The 20,163-nt window shown below is 39.0% G+C and overlaps 2 protein-coding genes across 5 annotated transcripts in view; one reads left to right on the top strand and one right to left on the bottom strand.

Moving 5' to 3' along the window:
* Nucleotides 1-18,697, top strand: LOC143899195 (uncharacterized). Its single transcript, XM_077409272.1, has 3 exons — nucleotides 1-270; nucleotides 8,756-8,816; nucleotides 15,029-18,697. Exons 1-3 carry the CDS (start codon nucleotides 261-263, stop codon nucleotides 15,351-15,353), a joined length of 396 nt encoding a protein of 131 aa, XP_077265398.1. The 5' UTR covers nucleotides 1-260; the 3' UTR covers nucleotides 15,354-18,697.
* LOC143899193 (transmembrane protein 192) overlaps nucleotides 18,655-20,163 on the bottom strand; it is a 20,465-nt gene continuing 18,956 nt past the window's right edge. For all 4 annotated transcript variants that reach the window (XM_077409270.1, XM_077409268.1, XM_077409267.1 and 1 more), the window contains 2 exons: nucleotides 19,722-20,118; nucleotides 18,655-19,524 (listed from right to left, as the gene is read on the bottom strand). In XM_077409270.1, coding sequence (XP_077265396.1) covers nucleotides 19,280-19,524; nucleotides 19,722-20,118 — 642 coding nt within the window. In that variant the 3' untranslated portion in view covers nucleotides 18,655-19,279. The remainder of the gene's footprint in view (nucleotides 19,525-19,721; nucleotides 20,119-20,163) is intronic.

Raw genomic sequence — 20,163 nt, forward strand, 5'->3', positions numbered from 1 at the left:
GAGGCGCGCGAGCGTCGATGCCCGCGCCGATCAGTTCGCGCGGGACGCTCGACGAGCGAGGATCGTGTTCTCGGTTTGCCTTGCTCTCGAAGTCTCTCAGGTGCGTCGGTGGTTAACGGCGTGGGAAGGAGAGGAAGAGAGCTATAGTTTCCGCACGCAATTCCGCTGGGCCGACGTCGCCGTAGAAGAGGAGAGAAAAAACGGCGGCGATCATAGAAAAGCATTTCTCGCGAGACGACTCCGGGAGTATTGGAGTACAGATGGTGAGAGGTAAGAGAAGCAAGAGAGAGAGAGAGAGAGAAAGTGAAAATATGTGTGTGTATATATATATATATATATATATATATATATATATATGTGTGTGTGTGTGTGTGTGTAATGTATTTATGTCCCTTCAAAATACGAGGGCACTTTTACGTGCAATCGATCGGCCTCCGGAGAAACTCCCTTAGTTACCCCTTACCCACCCTTAATAGAGCCAGCCCGACGTGACGATGACGATGGCCGGGTCGGTCGCGAGAGAGATCGTTTCTCTTATGTACGGGACGATGCGCGGGTTAACGTCCGTTAATCCTGGAATCGGGACTTAATCCGTCACGTTAATCGAATTCGAGCGAAATTAGCTGCTTAGTCGTCTGGTCGAATGTGGGGAAATGTAATCGAAAAGATGCGACATGATGTTCGGATAATTTTGTAATTTCGAGCGACGGTCGAAATTAACATCTGTTAAATCTTTTACCTAGAATACCTAATAGATAATTCGATGAATCGGATTTAATTTCGTGCGAGATGGGGATCATCGCTCGAGGAAATTAGATCAACACAATAATAATTTTCGTAACTAAATAAATTATATGGCATTAATATATTTTATAAGTCAATTTCGGGAGAAATAAATTATTACACGTTACCTTTTTTTTACAATTTCAATGTTTCCGTTTTCGTATAATGAAACTGAGATTAATTTATTATCTTCATTAACTGTGAGCATAATTAGCTAAATCAATTAAAACTGTGTGTGTGTGTGTGTGTGTGTGTGTGTGTGTGTGTGTGTGTGTGTGTGTGTGTGTGTGTGTGTGTGTGTGTGTGTGTGTGTGTGTGTGTGTGAATCTTGAATAATATTATATAAATAATATTATACATATATAAAAACTAATTAATAAAAATGATAAAACAAGAATGCCTAAGAATTGTTTGCTATAAAAGAAGCTTATCTTTATATACGTACATACCGCAATTTTTTGTCGTTTAAATGTGAAGCTACTGAGAGATCTCACATAGCCCATTGCGGTCGAGACGGATTGAAATGTTCCGTAACGAAGCGAGAAGAACCTAATCGTCGCTATCCCATATTAACGATGAGAAATGATACTCCCAAGAGTGTATTTCGGTCGTATCTCAAATAAAATTCAAAGCCCACAGCTACGATCCCGGCGATCGATCTCGTTCAAATTTAAGTTTTACCTTAAATTTGATCACTCGCAGACTGGCTTATTAGTTTCGTTTGACGTGGAGCTGGAGCAAAATTTGCTTCGACTGCTCCATTGAGCGTAATGAATAATTGATTTCGAGAGCTTAAATCGGGACGGATAAATCGGAAATTTTCCTTCGCGACCGGATATTCGCATTCGCTGTTTCCTGGAATATCCGACCGGTCGAAATGCGACAGGCGAGATAAAAATATTCTATTACAGGAAAACCTGTCGCGCGCTTTTACTCGATTATGTCGAATAATAAATGCTACCTTCGTTTAAACCACGATTTTTCTGGAAAATATATTTTTATAAGTTCGTGAAATAATTACAAACGAACGGCAATATAATGCACGTGTCGCACGTCATTTAATATGTAATTCTCTATTCACTCAAGTTTTTTGGAATTCTCTTATAATTCATATGTCATAATCTATTTATTTTCTATTTCTTTTTATATTTTTATTCATCATGCATGGATAATTTTGTTGATTAATTTAAAAATGGAATAGATAGAAATCGCGTATATGATTATGCACCAAGATAGCGTAATAGAATCGCAGTAGAAACGGTAACGACGCGTCCGGCACGAAAAAATGTCTGACCGCAACCGGTCTGTCTCTACTTGAATTACATATCCATGTCCGTTCTCTCTCCTTCCACTTGTTATATTATACGTCAGCGTAATATAGATACATGATAAATATACCTGGCGATAAATATATTTTCTTATTATAAAAGTATCTAAAGGAAGATTGAGAGAGTTCTGTTGGTTTAAGCATATCTATTATTCTTTCTTTGCTTTGTCAATTAACTCCCCCCGATAAATTATTTTCTGTCCTTGACACCAAAGACCTGTCTCCCTTTTTCTCTAAGTAGGTTTGGGATTATCTTGGGGTTTGTCTCAGGATAATAATAAATTGATCTTCCCCCACCTCCCTTTCGCTCTCTCATTCTACTTTTCCTTCTACCCTATTCTCTTCCTAGATACAACACCTGTTCACCCATAAACGCAAATTACGCTTTCCGCGTGCCGGACGAGAGTGTCAGTGGCGAAACGAGCCTGTCGATCTTCCCGCGAGATCCGGCGTGAACGACGTTAAATTTACATTGGCGTCGCGAGGCCGAGAAATCAGCCGGCTGTCGCGTTGCATCAGGACCTAAGGTGCTTAAATTTAAGTTTCGCTCGAATTTCGACTGATACGACCGCTCACCGCGCCGAATTGAATCCGCGTTCGTCGTGCAGCCGCATAACGCATCGTATATTTAAACCCCATTAAACAATTTCGGACAGATACGTTGCAACTGGACCTAAGAGGTCCCGACAATCGCGCTGTAATGTAATTGACTGCAATTTCGTTCGTCGTTTTGTTTCCGCTTTCCTTTATTGCCCGTCTCATTTGCAAGTAGGATACATATGCATCACAAATAATAAAAGTAAAAAGTAGTATCAGAAATTAATAGCGGCAATATATCTCTCATCTAATGAATTTAAAAAATAAACTTTAAATTTTATTAATTTATTACGCGCAATAAATTTTTCTGGAAGAAATTATGTTATTTCATTGTAATGTGTAATTTTTGTTACTAAGTAGCTATATGAGAAGATCGAAATTATCGATTAACATTTCTAAAAAGATCTCGCGTCGTGATTGTTTTATCGATAATTTTCATCTTTCCATTTGATTCTGGCATTTGGCTCTATCAAACTCTGATCTTTGAAACTCATGGTTAAGTTTGAAAAATAGTCTTTTGCCATTTCAGTCAATCGATTTTGCCGATATATTTAGAGAGCACATTTGTCACCATTCATTACGCTTAGCTTTTATTTTTCTTAAATATGTTCAAAAACATGTGCATCGCTGTCGATTAATTGCAATCGACACATTAAAAGACAAATTCGATTAACTGATATAAATCAAATATATGATTTGACAATTATTTGACTATTCATCGCATTAAGAAATTATTGGTGATCTCAAATAAAGTAATATTTTTTACGGATTAAATTTACCAATATATATTTTGGAACGTGATATATCTGACCACATATTCAGTAATAAAATATAATTGGATTGGCATATTTTTCACGATTGAAGGATGTAGATTTTTTTCTCGTACTCTCGACGTGTGCCAATTCTGTCGCTATGTGGCAATGTGAATTCGTTGTGCAAGGCTCTCAGTGCATATTGGCAATCGCGGTTAAAACAATAGCGGAACGTTATTCATTTCAGTTGAGCCAGAAGAAATTGTGACCGAACGACTCTTACCGAAATTTCTCATGATCACATGACTGTTAAAATATTTGCTTACTGTCTCTTTGAAATGTCGCGTGCAATATCAAAAACAGAAATTTGTTTAATATTTTCTAACCAATTTTTTATATTTTTTTGACCTTCTCATAGCAATATAATAACAAAAATCATATACATTTTACGACAAAATATTTTGCTGAAAAAGATTTGTGTAAATAATATCAATATCTCATGTTTAAAATTAATTGGCTTAAAAACAATTAATTTTTGATATTACATTTCATACTTTTATGGTAAGAACATTTTCATATATCCTAAAATGTTTTTATAAATATTTAAATATATATATTTTTTAATTTGCGCTGTATGCTTTTAAAATGTTTTTATCGATATTTTTTCCAATCTTTTATCTGTATTTTGTGCACAAAAATATTATGCCAGAATAACGCCAAAAATTTGCGTAGTTTAAAGCAGTTTAAATATGAAATTAAATATTGTAGAGTTTACTGCATATTTGTATGCTTTGTGTAAATAATAACATGCATTTTTTACGCATAGAAATAATAATAAAAATCGAGGAAGAGAAGTTCTGAGACAGATAAAATTGTCATATTTACATTCGACGGGGAGTTTCCGCTTATTGAGATGTTGCAACGAAAGATCGTCGCACGTGACGTTTTAATTAAGCCTCGAATTAAGCATTGCATTAATAAAGCAACGTAAGTGATGGCCTGCGATGTCAAGGTTTCGAGATTGAGTCAGATACGTCTAATTAAAGATATACTAGATAAACTAACATATCCGGAGCCTGGCTTGACGCACACACGATCATGCATTCTATTTTATTACAATTCTATTTTAATTATAAGTGCTCTTGTGAAATGATGAATTACCATCCCAACGAAGCGGAACTCTGAGATATCATAGAGATCTTTATGAGCTCTATAAGATATCATACTTATTGTAATATTTACACAATTATCGCTAATTTAAAATATATATACATATAAAAGTGTCGTAGAGATAATTAATTAATATCACGGGAAAAAGTAATGAATAAAATAAGATATTATATTGTTTATACATACCTACTCCAGGTTGTGTTTCGTCGTCACGTCCGACGGTCTCTCTCTCTCTCTCAGGGCTTCCTTTTCTTTTCTTGATTCTCTGTTGGTTGTCCGTTGGTTAACCGCTGGTTGACCGCCGGTCCTTATTTACTACTTCTTGATGACAATCACGAATAATTCATTCGCGAAAACACACAGTTGGCTACATACATGTATTATACTAACAGAACACGATAATCTCGCGACAGTTTACGCGCGACAGTTCCTCGCATTTTATTACGTTACGATAAAGCGAGAAAGATACGTACGCTTCACTCGACACCCATGATATCTCGCAAATCAGCGCATCTTGAATGCATCTTGAAAGGCGGAGGATCTTAATTTCATGTTTCTCATCCCCTATTATCCGTGCCTCGGTATCGCGACTTCAAAAGAACAAGTGCGGTATATCGGCTTTAATAAGTAGTCGTTACACCAGCACGTTTATAAATCGTGGGAGTCAATTAATCATGTAGGTTGATAATTGTAAATAATCGCGTTTTGAAGAATAATAGCGCGACCATAGACGCGCACTGCGGCTCGCGTCGCTGCCTACCTGTTCGGCTCTCGCAGCGCGAGTGATAGCAAAGTGTCTGCGTGTACGCAACAATCCGCCGCGCCGGTATTGTTGATATTAAACGTCACGAGGGTTGCGCGCGCGCGCGCAAAAAAGAAAAAAACAAACGCTGCGTACCAACGAATTTATCGCCGCTACGAAATATTCAACGTATATTGTAAAAATTAATGTAATGCGCTGAATATTCTGTACTTCTCGCGCATTGAATTAATCACGATGAATCGACTATTATCGCATGCACGAATTCAATATACATATATTCAATGCGTTTATTTGAAACAAAATTTATTTCCTTGAATTTTGCGATTCTAATTAATCTCTAAAATATACCGTTGTACCGTGCGACGTTTATGACTTTATGAGAAACGCAAAACATATCGTATGTATAATTTTTTATTATTAAATTATTCTTTAATAAAATTTATTTTTAATTTATTCAATGGCATATGGCGCCTATGTGGGTTTTGCATTTTCAATCTACAATTTATAATGTTAATTCGCATTTTTGATTCGCGCGTAACTCGACATTGCAGAGCACGGATGTCACGTAAGAATTATTCATGACGATCCACGAGAATTTGATATATCTGTATGACGAGTAATACGGAAATCGATATTAATTACAATATTTGTATGCATATGTCGCACATACGGTTGTACGTGGAATGTAATAGATATTTCATATGTCACAAATGATAAACTTTATCTGTATTGTACGTATTTCTCGGTTAACATTTTGTGAATTAACATTTTCTTAAAATAAAAATCTAAACATAAATTTTTAAGCATAAGCTAAAATTATGTAATACCCGAAGTAAAAGTACTTTTTACAATTAATCATGTAAGAAAATTTTAGCAGAAATTTAATTTTTAATTCAATTATCGAGATAATAATTACGTGCAAATAAAAATTAAGTAACGGGAACCGTGTAAATTTTTTCGTTAACTCAAAATCCAGCAAAAAATTTGCTGGGAAAAAAGTTTAACGCGCGATTTATGGAAGAACCTGTACAACGATGACCTTTAACATTGCACCGCGATGCTGTGCCCTCCATGTAATCCGACCGCGTTTCCGCTATATCAATTAATGCATATGATTGCCACTCCTGGCTATCGGAAAGGTCAAAACTCTCCCTTTCTCTTTGTTCCCTCAAACTTCCATTACTAGATGTTATAACAATTCTCGAATTAATACGTCATTTTAAAGAAAATTAAATATTGATGCTTGTTTTGAAATTTGCATTCTAAAGTAATAAATGATAAAAGCTTCTACAGAAAAATAATATTTAAAATAAATTAAAAGTTTGTAGTTTGTAGCGTTTCTCACAATTTTTATAAAAGATATAAAGCATATTTGTATATATAATATGGAAAATGACGTTTTAAGAATAAAGTTAAAAGCTGTGAGAAATTAGATTTGTGTAAAAATTGATTTGCAAAATAAATACATATCCTACTTGTGATATTAACATAATGCATCTAATGCATAATGCATTATATTTGCAAAATATATGCATATCCTACTTGTGATATTAACATAATGCATAAATGATTTATATCTTCCACGCTCTTCATAGACAAATTATTTCTAGTGAAAGATTAATATATTCGCTCATATTTCCCTCAAATTCCTAGTCGGCATCTCGTCAAGGTTGACAAACTGATTTAAATGGGGGAATGCTCAAGGGCTGAAAGGAATGATCACAGAGACGCGAGAACAGCTTCCTCTCTCGAGGAATTCTTGTCGTAAATGGCTCGATATTACGCGCGACGGTCAATCGATCTTCATTAAATAGAGAGATAGAGGGGGGCTGCAATTTGCATAGAAAAATCGAGCGCGTGCGGGCGCGTCCCATAAAAGATGAAAGAAGACGGTACGTCAGTGTCGGCCGACGGATGCACGCTGCATGCCGGGCGGAGAAAATCGATCTATCACGATCGAGACATCGCTCCCGACATTCGAGCAGGACAATCAACAATTTATATAGACTGGCCGCTCGTTCGTTGGACATGGTTTTTTTTTCCAGAAATCCCGAAAACCCGACATTTCTACGTTTAGGATTGTAAAATATCAATGTGGCCCGACAACCGGCGTTGTCCATTTATGCTGTGCCAAATTTAAGACAGTGCCTATCTGTCTAATAGCACGCTCGATATCGACCTGCCGCGAGACCGGCGAACTAATTTTAGACTGTTACATCAAGTTTTATAGAACGTTGTTATAAAGTAAAAAAGTTCGCCAAGAGTAATTGCGATGTCGTATATTTAGGTGGTAGCATTTCTCTATACAGCTGAAGAATTCGAGAATTTATATCCAAGCCAACTCTTAATTTCGCATTTTCAGAAACTGCAGATTATGTCATAATCACGTCGGTATTTGGAATAAAGCCTCGTTGTCACTCCGACCGGGTCGTTTTTCATCAGACGGACAAGTGATCTCGTTCAGAATTTAGAGCCCTCGGATGCGAAACGTATCGCGGACACACGCCTCGTTGTCTCCTGGATAAATGAGGGGGGGGGGGGTATATCTCGGTGCACGATAGTCTTTCTCAGAGACGCGTGTGACGTCGCCGATGAGGTATAGCGCGGTATTATACCAATCCCGGAGGAGGAGAACGGCTTCATTGTCCGAGCCCGAATTGCGACGACGTTGTCTCCGACGAGCGAATTACAGAGCGAGTTTCGCGCGTCGTTAAGCCTTAAGTACTGACACGTCATCCGCGGCTGGAAATATGTAACGTTACCTCTGGGTTAACAGATGCGCCCATTGTCATAATTGGAGCACGGAGATAAATTTTGCAGTTACGTTTAAACGTCGGGCATTAACGAACGTTTCCCGGTGAAGCGTTGGGAAAATTTTTGAAAAATATTACAAAGTTATTTACTATATAATTAAATATCATTTTACTTAATGGAAATGAATTCTTTTCGACTTTTGCTCGTCTCTTACTTCATATTTTCTCGTTACGCGTTTCTCTTTGTAATGCGCCTTTAAGTTTGCGCCTAATTATAGACATTCGATTTTGTGGTGCTCGCGCAATTAAAAGACGAAGACGATATCGTTGCGGATTCGTTTCGCATTCGAGAATAACAGTCGCGTTGTTTTCTTTGCCGACGAGCAGTCTCGTTTCGCATGAGAAATTTCGCGGAAGATGAAGAGCATCGTCCTCGTTCACGTTAAAGCGATTTGTACGAGTGTAAGAGAAGTCGCCTTGTTTAAGGAAATAAATGAGAACGGATGTAACGACGCCGTGACGAAGACTCTCGATATGCGGAAAAACCTGCGACATCTTTTCTCAAGAATGCTTATGTGAAGACTAATAATGCCTCTTCATTTTTTCACAGGATCGTTACCTGATATCGCAGTGACGATGGCATCGGGCAGGGAAATCCACGGTGCTTTCAGGTGAGCTGAACTTTATATATTTGAAAATTACGTCAAAGTTCAATATTCTCAAAGCATTCAATTTTTATCGCAATATTTTTTATATTTCATTATAGAGATTTATATAATTTTCCTAAATGTATACAATTCTATCGTTTATTTGCGAAAAGCGATTATTTTGTTCACCCGCTATTTTTATTCCGAATATAGTGAAATAATAATTTTAATCGCTTTACCTTTTATTCTATGTTTACGCGTTGATGATTCATCTTGTTTTTTCATGTTTTCAACTTTTCTCGCTTTACGCAAAGTCTCGCCCGACTGCGCTCGAAAAAAGGGCGCGCACACACATAGATATATATTGACTATTTCGCCGCAGAAAGCCGGTTATTTCAAGGATTTTCGTGGGTGTATATGTTTTCCGCGCGACCTTTAGAAATTCATTATTATACGCGAGATGCAGGAACGAGGAATTAGTTAGCCGTCTGTTATATTAATCTACACGTGTTATATTAATCTACATCTCTCACAAACTATGGTATAAGTTCTTAATGAGAGCTTCTATAAGTTTTTTTGGCAGTCGAATTTTCTTTAATCAATCTATGACAATACTTATTTTTTTTATATATTTAAATAATATATAATATAGCAAAAATTACTTTATTTTGTCATGCTGTGAGTTTCCTAAAAAAAAGCACATAAAAAAACTTCCAATCGAAAAAAAATTAATTACTTTTAATTTAAATCATCTTGAAGAGATTTAATATCGAAGTACGCATCAAAAAGAATGACTTCTTCTTTTATTTAATTTCGAAAAGACTTAATTTTAACGATTTGATCCGAGGCGTAGGTTATTTTTCCGAGCGCGCAAACGCTGAAGAAAAAAAATGAAGAAAAAGTCATCTAATTGTTTCGAGAATTTTTGTGAATGCAATTGTATATAATGTAAATCGAGACTTTCGCCGATAACATATCAGAATATTGACTTTGTGTTGAAACTGATTGAATTTACTAATTAAACGGAGAAATGTTTCTGCAACGATAAATTACACTCTCACGTTTTCCGTGACATTTGCAAATTCTCGGCATGGGCGTCAACAAATAGGACGATAGGGCACTTCGACGGTACATCAATGCGATCTGCCTCGCCACACAAATAGAAACGCTACAATTTTATAGGACATCATTACTTTTATATTTAGCCGGTATCGAATTAATATTTCATAAGATATACATGCCGTAGGTCGATACCTATAACATCGGTATTACTTCAGAATATCGACATTGTAAAATTAATTAAGGGGAGAGGCATTTCCGCAAATAAGTTAACGAAAATCAATGCGATTTATTTTACGAATCTTGAACGAGAAAAGCTCGGTCGATTAATTTCAGATTCATCAATTTCTGGTTGCTCAATTTCAAATAATTTGATACGCGTAGGTATATATACTCATGTAAGGAATCTTCAGGAAAGGAAGTATCTCGATATAGACACCACTCGAGATTTCGTAAACATCATCCTCGCATGAACAAATAACAGCACATTTCGGTTCCGTGACGCGTTTCGCGCTAATCAGTCTATTTTCGTCGTGCGCAATTACCGCCAAATATAATTGTTCGATTCTCTCGTCTGTGTCTGCGATTCGGGTATGATATTTCCACGAATAAAATTCGACATTAGAACAGGTCGTGAGATTCGTGATCAGAATAGCGGGCACGGATTTAGAGTACAAGTATCGATCGCGTCTTCTCGCGGAGCGACACGATAAGAGCGACGGCTCGAGAGTCGCGTAATTTTCGAGCTATTTCGCGATAGCGCACGGGCCGGCCGACTGGCAGTGAATGGAAGAAAAAAATTGCCCGGTAACCAGCGAGTGGCGGAGAGATCTTATTCTTAGCGGCGTTGTGCTTTATTTTTATTGCGCTTATGGCGCGGCATCGGCATCGATCGTTCTTGCGCGCATACCGCGAGTTGACGTCGTTCGATCTGATAGTACGCTCATAAGTAATGTAACGAGAAAGTAGTATTGCCGCGTCATAGGCAGACGCTGAATGAAGAAACGCGGCGGAAGTATCGGGTTTATCTTCAGTTGCGAGACAAAGTTACATGATTCCTACATGTGCTGCCTGAACCCTTTGCAATCTATTGAAGAGAGAGAGAGCAGATCGAACATTCTATACCAAATGATACCGCCATTAAAAAAGGAGCAATAGAAATAATTACGTTACGTAAAACGTAAACTTACATTTGTAATTTTATAAACGGTTATATAACTTAGAAAAATACTTCACTCGTTAAGAATAATTGATAAATATATAAAAAATAATAATTGGTACTAAAATAATTTCGAATTAATTAATCATTATATTGGAATCGTGATATTTAATTTTTAAAGATAACAAATTTTTATTGATACTTTTATATTAGATAGATGAGAGATACGTCGTGTAAAAGAATAACCGTACAATCTCTATATACGATAGCTATATGTATATTCACAAGGACAATGAGATTATCGTAATAAATTTAAGCAGCCCGATGGCGTTCAATCTTCCAAACATTTAACACAAAACCGCCACGTGTACGCGCGCCGGCATGGCATGTACTTCCGGTCGTAAACGAAATACTCCCCCAGTGGCCGCGGGATGCGGAAATATTTTCGGCGTACGTATAATAGCGCTTTTAACTCCCTCGTGAATCCGGCAATCGATATACTTCGGTAACTCTCGCGAAGTTCGGCCGAACCGGAGATTGGAAAGTTCCGCGCTAAATTTCGCCCCGAAATGCGGTCGGTTTCGTTTCCCGGTTAGACACCGCCGTCGTCCATTCATGCTCAGACGCGATCCTCGCTAAGCCGTTGAGTCCCTGACGTCACGTTTAAGACACGCCGTTAGGAGATTATGGGCCGAGAGAGAGAAGTTCTGTGAGGGCACTCTCGGAGACACACGGGACGCATTCATCGGACAGTTAAACAATACGAACCTCTATTATCGAATCCATCGCACAAAAAAAGTTAATTGGATCGCATTCCCGATTCCCGTGATCATTGGAATCGCATTTGCACGTTTACTCGAGCGCAATCAAGCGCCGTTCACGCGTCCTTCGCATCCGGCGTAATCCCTCGAATAATATCTGAGCCGTTCGTCTCGCGAGAGAGGAATGCGAGACAAATCTTTAAACTCAATCGTTCGCGCGTTTAATGTTAAACGTGCGACTATTTTCGATTCTGTGATCTAGATTTATCAGGCAGATCGCGTTTAAGATCGAAGTTTCTCTTGTGCATATAAGGATTTCATATATATCTTCGAAAAAGTTAAGGGAAAAGTATATTTGATGGGATATATGTTGCAGTTCCACATTCAATTGGAGACTCATCGAGAGCTCTAAAATTCATATTTTGACGATTAAATGATGCCTATCTTGTACGATTGCACACATATATATTTTGCGATTTCCGAAAAATCAATACTTTTTCGCGGCAACACGCGGCTGTGCCGGTACACTAGTGACGTAACGCTTGACGCAAGCGACAATCGTTGGCGGCCGCGATGCCGCAGAGCCTCTCTAGGCGAACGTCGATAGTGCACCGGACGTCATGAATGCTTTTCCTTAGATCGGCATATTCTGAACGAGTACGTCACGTCTGACGCAGCGATGTTGGGACAGTAATTACAGGTATCATCGTTATTTTTATTTAAAAAAAATCATCAGAAGTATTACTTTCTCATATACTAAAATAATGATTTATAAAAAAATACAGAGAATGCAATAACGATACGATATATAATGTAAAGTATTTAAATGGTAATTATCAGTTTTTGTTTTACATCAGAGAGCTATATCAGGGAGGATAAAATTCATGTTATTAAAATTACGAAATGACTAATTTTAGCTGCAAGGCAAAGGAAATTGCAGAAAAAACAGCAACGATATATAAAAATATAGCGAAAGATATAAAAATGTCAAACATTGAACGGATTTTTTTTTCGGACAAAGAAGACCATTCCGTTCCATCAATCGAAGCTAAACGCGTTGCATCAGGAAATACAATACGTTTTCATGGATGCAGTTTTACCGTAAAACTTTTACGTACGGTGACCCACGAGGGTCGCGCTACAGTCGGATTGCGAAATTCGCGAAATCTCGCGCCGCCGCCGCCACGGCCATCGCCGATTAATCTCCGCTTCGATCGTCGCCCTCTGCCCTTTCGACGTTCCTTCGACCCCGTTCCGCTGGCGCGGCAACGCGCCATGAAAATGGTTTGTGATTACCGCGGCGCGGGTGGCACAGGCATTCGCGCTGACGAGGCGAATATATATCTCGTCTTCCGTCCGCGTTATCCTCAACCCGCGCGAAATTGATTTCGCCATTCGTCCCGGGTGAATAGCCGTCGTAGCGAGAAAAATAGGTAACCATCGGAACTCGGAACGCGCAAAGATCACAATGCTCATGTTTCCCTTTTCGTGATCTCTTGAGAGAATACAATTGTGTGTGTGAATTTGTATCCCGATTGGACAAATATCTCCGGGTCAAAGTAAATTGATTTCAGTACTCGAGAGATATTGTGATATTTTCTTAGTCTCATATATGTATTCTATTATTAGATTTACTATCGTCGTATTAAATTTTAAATTTAATAACGCAATGATTTGATGTGCTTTAAGTTTTCAACACCGAAATAGTCGGTACAAGTTCGCTCCGATAAACGGAACTTTAATTAACGCTCAAACTAGAATAATATGTTCCGGCTCGTTCATTTCTATTTCAGCGATCGCACAATTGCGATTAAACTTTTAACTCTATTTCGGGCAAAAAGTGTTTCCCTATTTCTTAATACACCTCGATTATCTCAAAAGTTAACTCGATCCCTACCTACCAGATCTTCGCCCCATCGATAATCCCGTCGCTAATAAGCATCGGCGAAATGAGCAAAGTTTCCAAGTCTAATCAACCGCAAGGCGGGTTCATCCGCGCGTCCCAGCTCGCGAAGTCGATGCGAGTTTCGCAGGCACTGTATTTTCTATTTGCGCTTCATGATGTGCGCTGCGATAACGCATCCGTCTTTTTCCGCCGGTGATATCAGCGGTCCGGCAAAGGAAGCTCGTAAATCCCGAGCGTAAACAACGCCCTAAAACGCGAGACGTGTTGGAGAGGGATAATTCTAGATTCGATTGTACCGCGGCCCAGCTGTATGTGTAACGTTGAAGCGATGAAGTGTGTGTGTGTGTGTGTGTGTGTGTGTGTGTGGGTGGGTGCAACAAGATACCGGGGCCTGTAAACGAGACTCGGGACACATACTCGGCTCTCGGATCGATACTCGCGGCAGTTTTCGCGAGTACGAACCTCGCGAAGGACGCGACGAGAGGCAGAAGAAGTCATCCCCCCCGTCGCGTTGATCTCGCAGTGCAACGGTCCCCCGTACTTTCTCCACATTCGTCGAAAAATTCCCGAGTGACGTAGAAAATTTTGAGGAAATACGCGCGAATAATTTCTACGATTTGTTCACACGCGAATGCCTTCGAAATCGTTCCGGCTCGATGAGACAAAGACTTGCAAAGCACGAAATCTCGCCGCGCAATCAGTAGTCCAACGTACATTATGTAAAATAATTCTCAGAAATCACCTTGCGTTTTTCGAAAAGCGATACGAAGGTTTCCGATTGCCGCGAATATAATGATACCACGCGCGATAATGATCAGTATTATTATCATCGAGTACGTCGTGTATCAAGTACCTATATACACGGCGCGCATCGGATTTTCCTTTGACGTCGATAGCAGATAGGATATGGATTTTTTTTTCCGCGCGCGGGCGGCATTTGCGCCTGTAAAACGAGCCCCCGGGACTGCACGTCAGAGCCCCCGCGAAAAAATAGAATAAATAAACACGAAAATAAATTGGACGCGGAAAACGATCAACGTCATCCTATAATACGTTGAAAACGGGAGGAAAAAGGCGGATCCAGGCATAGATGGAAATAATTGGCGACGATTGTTATTCTAGCTTCTAGACACACTATATCGACGACGCGGACGCGACAAATCGCGATGTCACCGACGTAAAAAAACACATGACTCAAATGACTCAATTGCTCCGTCATCTTGTTTTTCCACGAGTAGTCAGCACCTTCTTGATTTCGCTAGACGCATGACTATTCTCTTTTCGCAGTTTATTTATTCATTTCCGCCCCATTAAGAGTCCAGGTTATATTACATTGCGCTCCTACCCGCAGCCTCATCGTGGACGACGTGGACTCGCACTCGATCCTCAGCGACGGCTCCGACCTGGACGGGCTGTCGCGCGAGAGCAGCTCGCAGAACTCGGCGTCGCAGACGCCGCTGGACAGCCCTGGCGGGCCGCGGGAGAGGATCAAGCAGATTCAAGTGGAGGCCGAGACCAGGCGAGGCGAGTTCGCCAGGCTGCTGGAAGAGCACGCGCAGGTAGTGCGCAAGCTGAAGATGATGGAGGCGGAGGAGCAGCTATCGGCGACGACGACGACGACGACGGCGACGACGGCGACCGGGAACGCGACGATGATTGGCGGCGCGCACGCGTGATTTTACGACTTTATCACCGACGCCGGGACGAGGGTGACACCGAGGGTCGAGACCGACGGGACCACCGCGTCGACGACCGCCGTACGACCGACCACCACCGCCTCACCGCGTTTCCCCCTCGTCCACCTCGACCGCGAAACCCCATCCGGACGGGCCATCGTCGTCCGTCGCGATTCGCAAACGAGACGCGGATAACGCGCGGACATCGCTGGACGTTCGGACTGTTAACTCTTGGATGCGCCCCAAAATATACTCAGATACACAAGGAATAAACGTTTGCGGGGAAGTAAGTGGGTGCATCCGAGCGTTAATTGCAGGGGAAAGGAGATATGGACTCGAGAGGACTTCTCTTGCTATCTTTCTTCTTCTTTTCTCTTTATTGTATTACGTAGTCTCCGCGCTTTTTCATTTCCGCTTCGAATTAACTCGATTATGCTGCTTTAGTTTAATTGAAATAAAGACTGAAACCAAATTGGAGATAATCTTGAATGATGTACGAGAAATTTTTGAAAGTTTGAATTTCATATTGTTTGGCAATTGAAAAAAAAAAACATCATTAATCTTACATGTTTATATGAAAATTCAAATAAATTAAAAATCTAATATATGAAACTTATTTTACAAGATTTTTGTATGTATAATAAACGCGCATTTATTATTGCGATATGTATTGTTATATTATAAGTATGTAACTTCTCGTAATTTTATTTGCGATCGAACGAAGTATATCTGTACCGTTTGAAAAATTCGAGACGCGCCATCGAGCGTATTAATACCAACCAACGTAATACGTAAAACGTGTAAATTCCAAGCGAAGCCTTTCCGTACCGACTGTACGTCATCCAATTTCGCGAGATCGAATTAAAGCAAGCCCGATTGGCAGAATCGACATTCGCGCGAAGGTTTAACCTTAATCAGCCTCCCGCGACAGGGATCTCGTCCTTATTTAACCCTTGTTTGCAACAAAGTCTGAATAAAAAAAAACCTACTAGACACGACAATAATGAGGAACACTTTTATGGGGAACGTGCGCGAAAGCCGCGGTTGCGTATTGTTCACAACGCGTGGAACAGGGAACTCCCGCCCGTTCGAACTAGCTCAGCAGCAACGGCTGGCCTAAGCGTAGTACAAATTTTGCAGTGAAGTCTTAATAAAAGAAATAAAAAATGAAAAAAGAGGTTGCGAGTGGGCCGAGAGAAAGAGAGAGAGAGAGTTTCTGACGTAATCACGGGATCCGACAACGGCGGCGAGAGACAATCGCGCCGTCGTTTCGCGGAGGAAACGCAGGTGCTGGAGTGGATATGGTGTCGTACACAAACACACGTAGCCTATACTCTCGAGACACAACGGGGTGTACAAGCTTCTACGTTTTATATAGTGTTGTAGAGTTGAGTGTTCCATATAAGTGTAAGAGCTAGTTTTGTAATATCGTAAATATACGTGTACGATAAAAGGCGGATCTGCCGGGTCTGACGGAGGACGCGGCTCTTTTGTAAATAGGTTTCTTTCCATCACACATGCATAACGAGGCCCGATCGCACCGATCGATTGTCATCAATTAATCCTGATTAGCGGCTTTCTGGATCTCTTTCTGTGTCGCAGTCCCGGCCACGATTACGTGGGCGGAATTACAAAACTAGTGTTGTAACTTAAATGTGTAAAAGTCACGATATCTTCTTTCTTGAATGATATTCAGTTAACAAAATTTTTCGTTTCAATGGCAATAGTTAATGTTGCTGACAGAAATATTAACAACATCGACGTTGGACCAATAAAAAAATTATTTGTAAAAAATATGTATGAATTGAACACAGACGCGCCAATTTTTATTTTATAATTAAATTGCAATTAAACCTATAAGAAGAAAGGGACATAAAACGTTGGCTCGAGATTAACTAATGACGATTATCGGCGGCGCGATCGGGTTTCGATAGTTCACGAAGCTCGAGAAGAATCGCTGGAACCAAAAGAAGAGACGCTACTTAATTTCGTCATTTTACTCTTAACATTAGGGAGTTAGTATAAAATATGAGCTGATAAATCTCGACGACACTTTACTAATTTTCTACATGGTGCTGCGTCAGACCCGCCTCCAGATGACATAGGTATTATTAGGCATTTATAGACTTATATACATACTTAAAGAGACACATAAGTAGACCTGTGTTAAATAATATAGCTCTAGTGTAAAGATGTGTCTATTATTGCACATTGTGCCAGCCCACGCCGGTCAAGCAATCAGGACATCTTTTTCCTCGTTTAATTCGTAAGACGTCATAAGATAAATCGTCAATTCGAACTGAATTGCCAATCGTTCTCTCGTATACCAAGTTAGATGACATTTACTCACATTGCGTTTTTTTCAAGTACGATTATATAGGAAGATGAGCAAATAAATTTTCATTTCACAAACTTTCGTGATGTGTTTGAAAAGATAGAAAACATACTATTTATAGAAAAATTAGATGATATATGTGAATAATTTATTTCTTTAGTAACTCTCTAGATTCTTGAAAACAGACGCGACAAAGGAGCTTCAAAAAAGATATCTTGATCGCTGTATCCTCGGCTGGCGCATTGTGTAAATGAAGAAGACAGTCCTAGAATACGTAAGGAATAGACAGGAATGATTTTAGCTGCTCAGAAACGTAAGATGCTTTAAAGGAAATTTCGCGACTGAAAGTGATACTGCGAGGCAATAATTTCTCCAACATACTCGGGAAGACTGCGGAATAGCGCGAGGAACGAATGCGAAACGAAAAATCTGCATTATTTTTGCTGCGAGATTCCTACAGACGTTACTATTATGTTTAAGAAAAACTACAGATACGTAATAAACTTACAATTATCACCATACGTAGTTTTTACTTATACTATTATTCGTACGACTGCGTGTTACAGAGACGGCTGTATATGATATATACGTACATAACGTACATTTATCAAGTTTGTAACGAAACGCTGAGAAAAGACGCTATTCTGATTTACGCGCGAGTAAATATTGCGAGCGAGAAAAACGTGGCTCGGTGTAGCGAGTATATATTTTATCGGTTTTGCTTTCTACCGCTGCAGTGAAAGACGGCTGCTTTTTGAGATCCAAGAAAAAATGCAATGTAATATTATATCACGCCGAGTTAATGTTGACGTAATCGAGATTTATATGTAAATTTTTGATGTAATATCGTAACGTGTGAGATACGACGACACGCTGTTGAGTTTTATTAAGAGAAACCGCTGCTTGACTAATTATTTATATAGCCTCATGTATGCGAAATAATAATGTATGTAAAATGATGGTTGCTACTGGAAAAAATATACATATATTTTATTGAGTTGACAATGAACGTATAGTTGCATTTTTTCCACAGAGTACCACCTTTCGATCTTTTCCTCAAATATGCAACATTTTATCGTTGATACATTAAAAAATTAACGTTACCATATTAAAAAAAAAAAAATATTCTTGATATATTATCGACTAACCATATTATTTGGTATAATGCATTATAGATTAATAGATTATACAGTAAATAGTGCTATTTGTTTAATTCAAATCTATTATTTACAATACGTCTATGAATATAATAAATTTAAAAAGGGTATATGTAAAGATATAAAAGTAGTAACACCTTGCGCAATAAATATGTCTCAAAGATGTGAAACGGAAAAAACTTGTGACTAAACAACACTTGTAAAATGTACAATATAGAAGTATTTCTTAACAAACTTAAGCAGTAATAGTATGATTTTTCAAAATGTATGATACATTTATTATACATCCATATATATCGAATTTAATTTCATCAAAAGACACATCATCTTATCACGTTTGAGAAATAAAAATCCTGATCCTACGATATAACGTCACGATTATAAATAATGAGCAGCTTCGATCGTTTTGTAAGAACAGACATGTAATCACGATTTTATGGCTCTGTTGCTCTGCGTTGAGACGCTAATAGCATTATTCTATGACTTAGCTTTACATTGTGATCCCTCAGATATCTTATCAAGTCTGCCTGCTTTTCTAGCAGTTCCTCCAAATTCCTCCCCCTTTGACGATACCCGATTTCCCCCATTCCGGAATAGGAATCCTGTGTAAAGGACGACAGCCATTCGTCGCGAGTGACGTCGGGCGGTGGACGTAATCGATTGAATCTCATAACTTTTTCTATATAATACATAATATTTTACATAAGTCTTTTATATATATTTCACTTTGTATAAATTTTTTTATGTCTTTAATATTATATAAGAGAGAGCCCATGTGAATATAGAAGTCAACTATTTTTTTTTCCAGAAAAATCATTTTTTTTATCAATCTCTAATTAATTCTCTTTAAATACTCTCCCTTTATAAGATACTTACTGATATAATTAATGTAAGCTGGTACGATTATTACGAGCTCCAAAGTAGTTAGAAGAAAAATATAGTTGAGCGGCGTGAACCACTCTGACGTCCTGCAATACCGTTCGTAGTCGACTTTATGCGTGTGATGTAGAATCACAGCTAGCAACAAGTAGCATGTGTTCCACAACGACGTGATGAAAAGGGGCGTCCTTATAAGTTGATATGTTGACTGATAGAAATCTAGGTACCCATTAATACGCAAGTTATGGTGCCTCGCCTTGACAACGTGATCTATCGCCATGACTGTTAGCCAATAGGCACAGTGTAGATACAAGTATATAAAATATGTGTCGCATTTGCTCTGTTCTTCCGGCCAAATAGACACAAACACAATCCCGCAGATCCCTAAAGAGACCTACGATACACAAAAGTTGCTCCAATATATCCACAGCCCGACCTT

This window comes from Temnothorax americanus, unplaced genomic scaffold (genome assembly GCF_048541705.1).
Source record: "Temnothorax americanus isolate GAGA-0224 unplaced genomic scaffold, ASM4854170v1 Scaffold26, whole genome shotgun sequence".
In the NCBI taxonomy this organism is placed as follows: domain Eukaryota; kingdom Metazoa; phylum Arthropoda; class Insecta; order Hymenoptera; family Formicidae; genus Temnothorax; species Temnothorax americanus.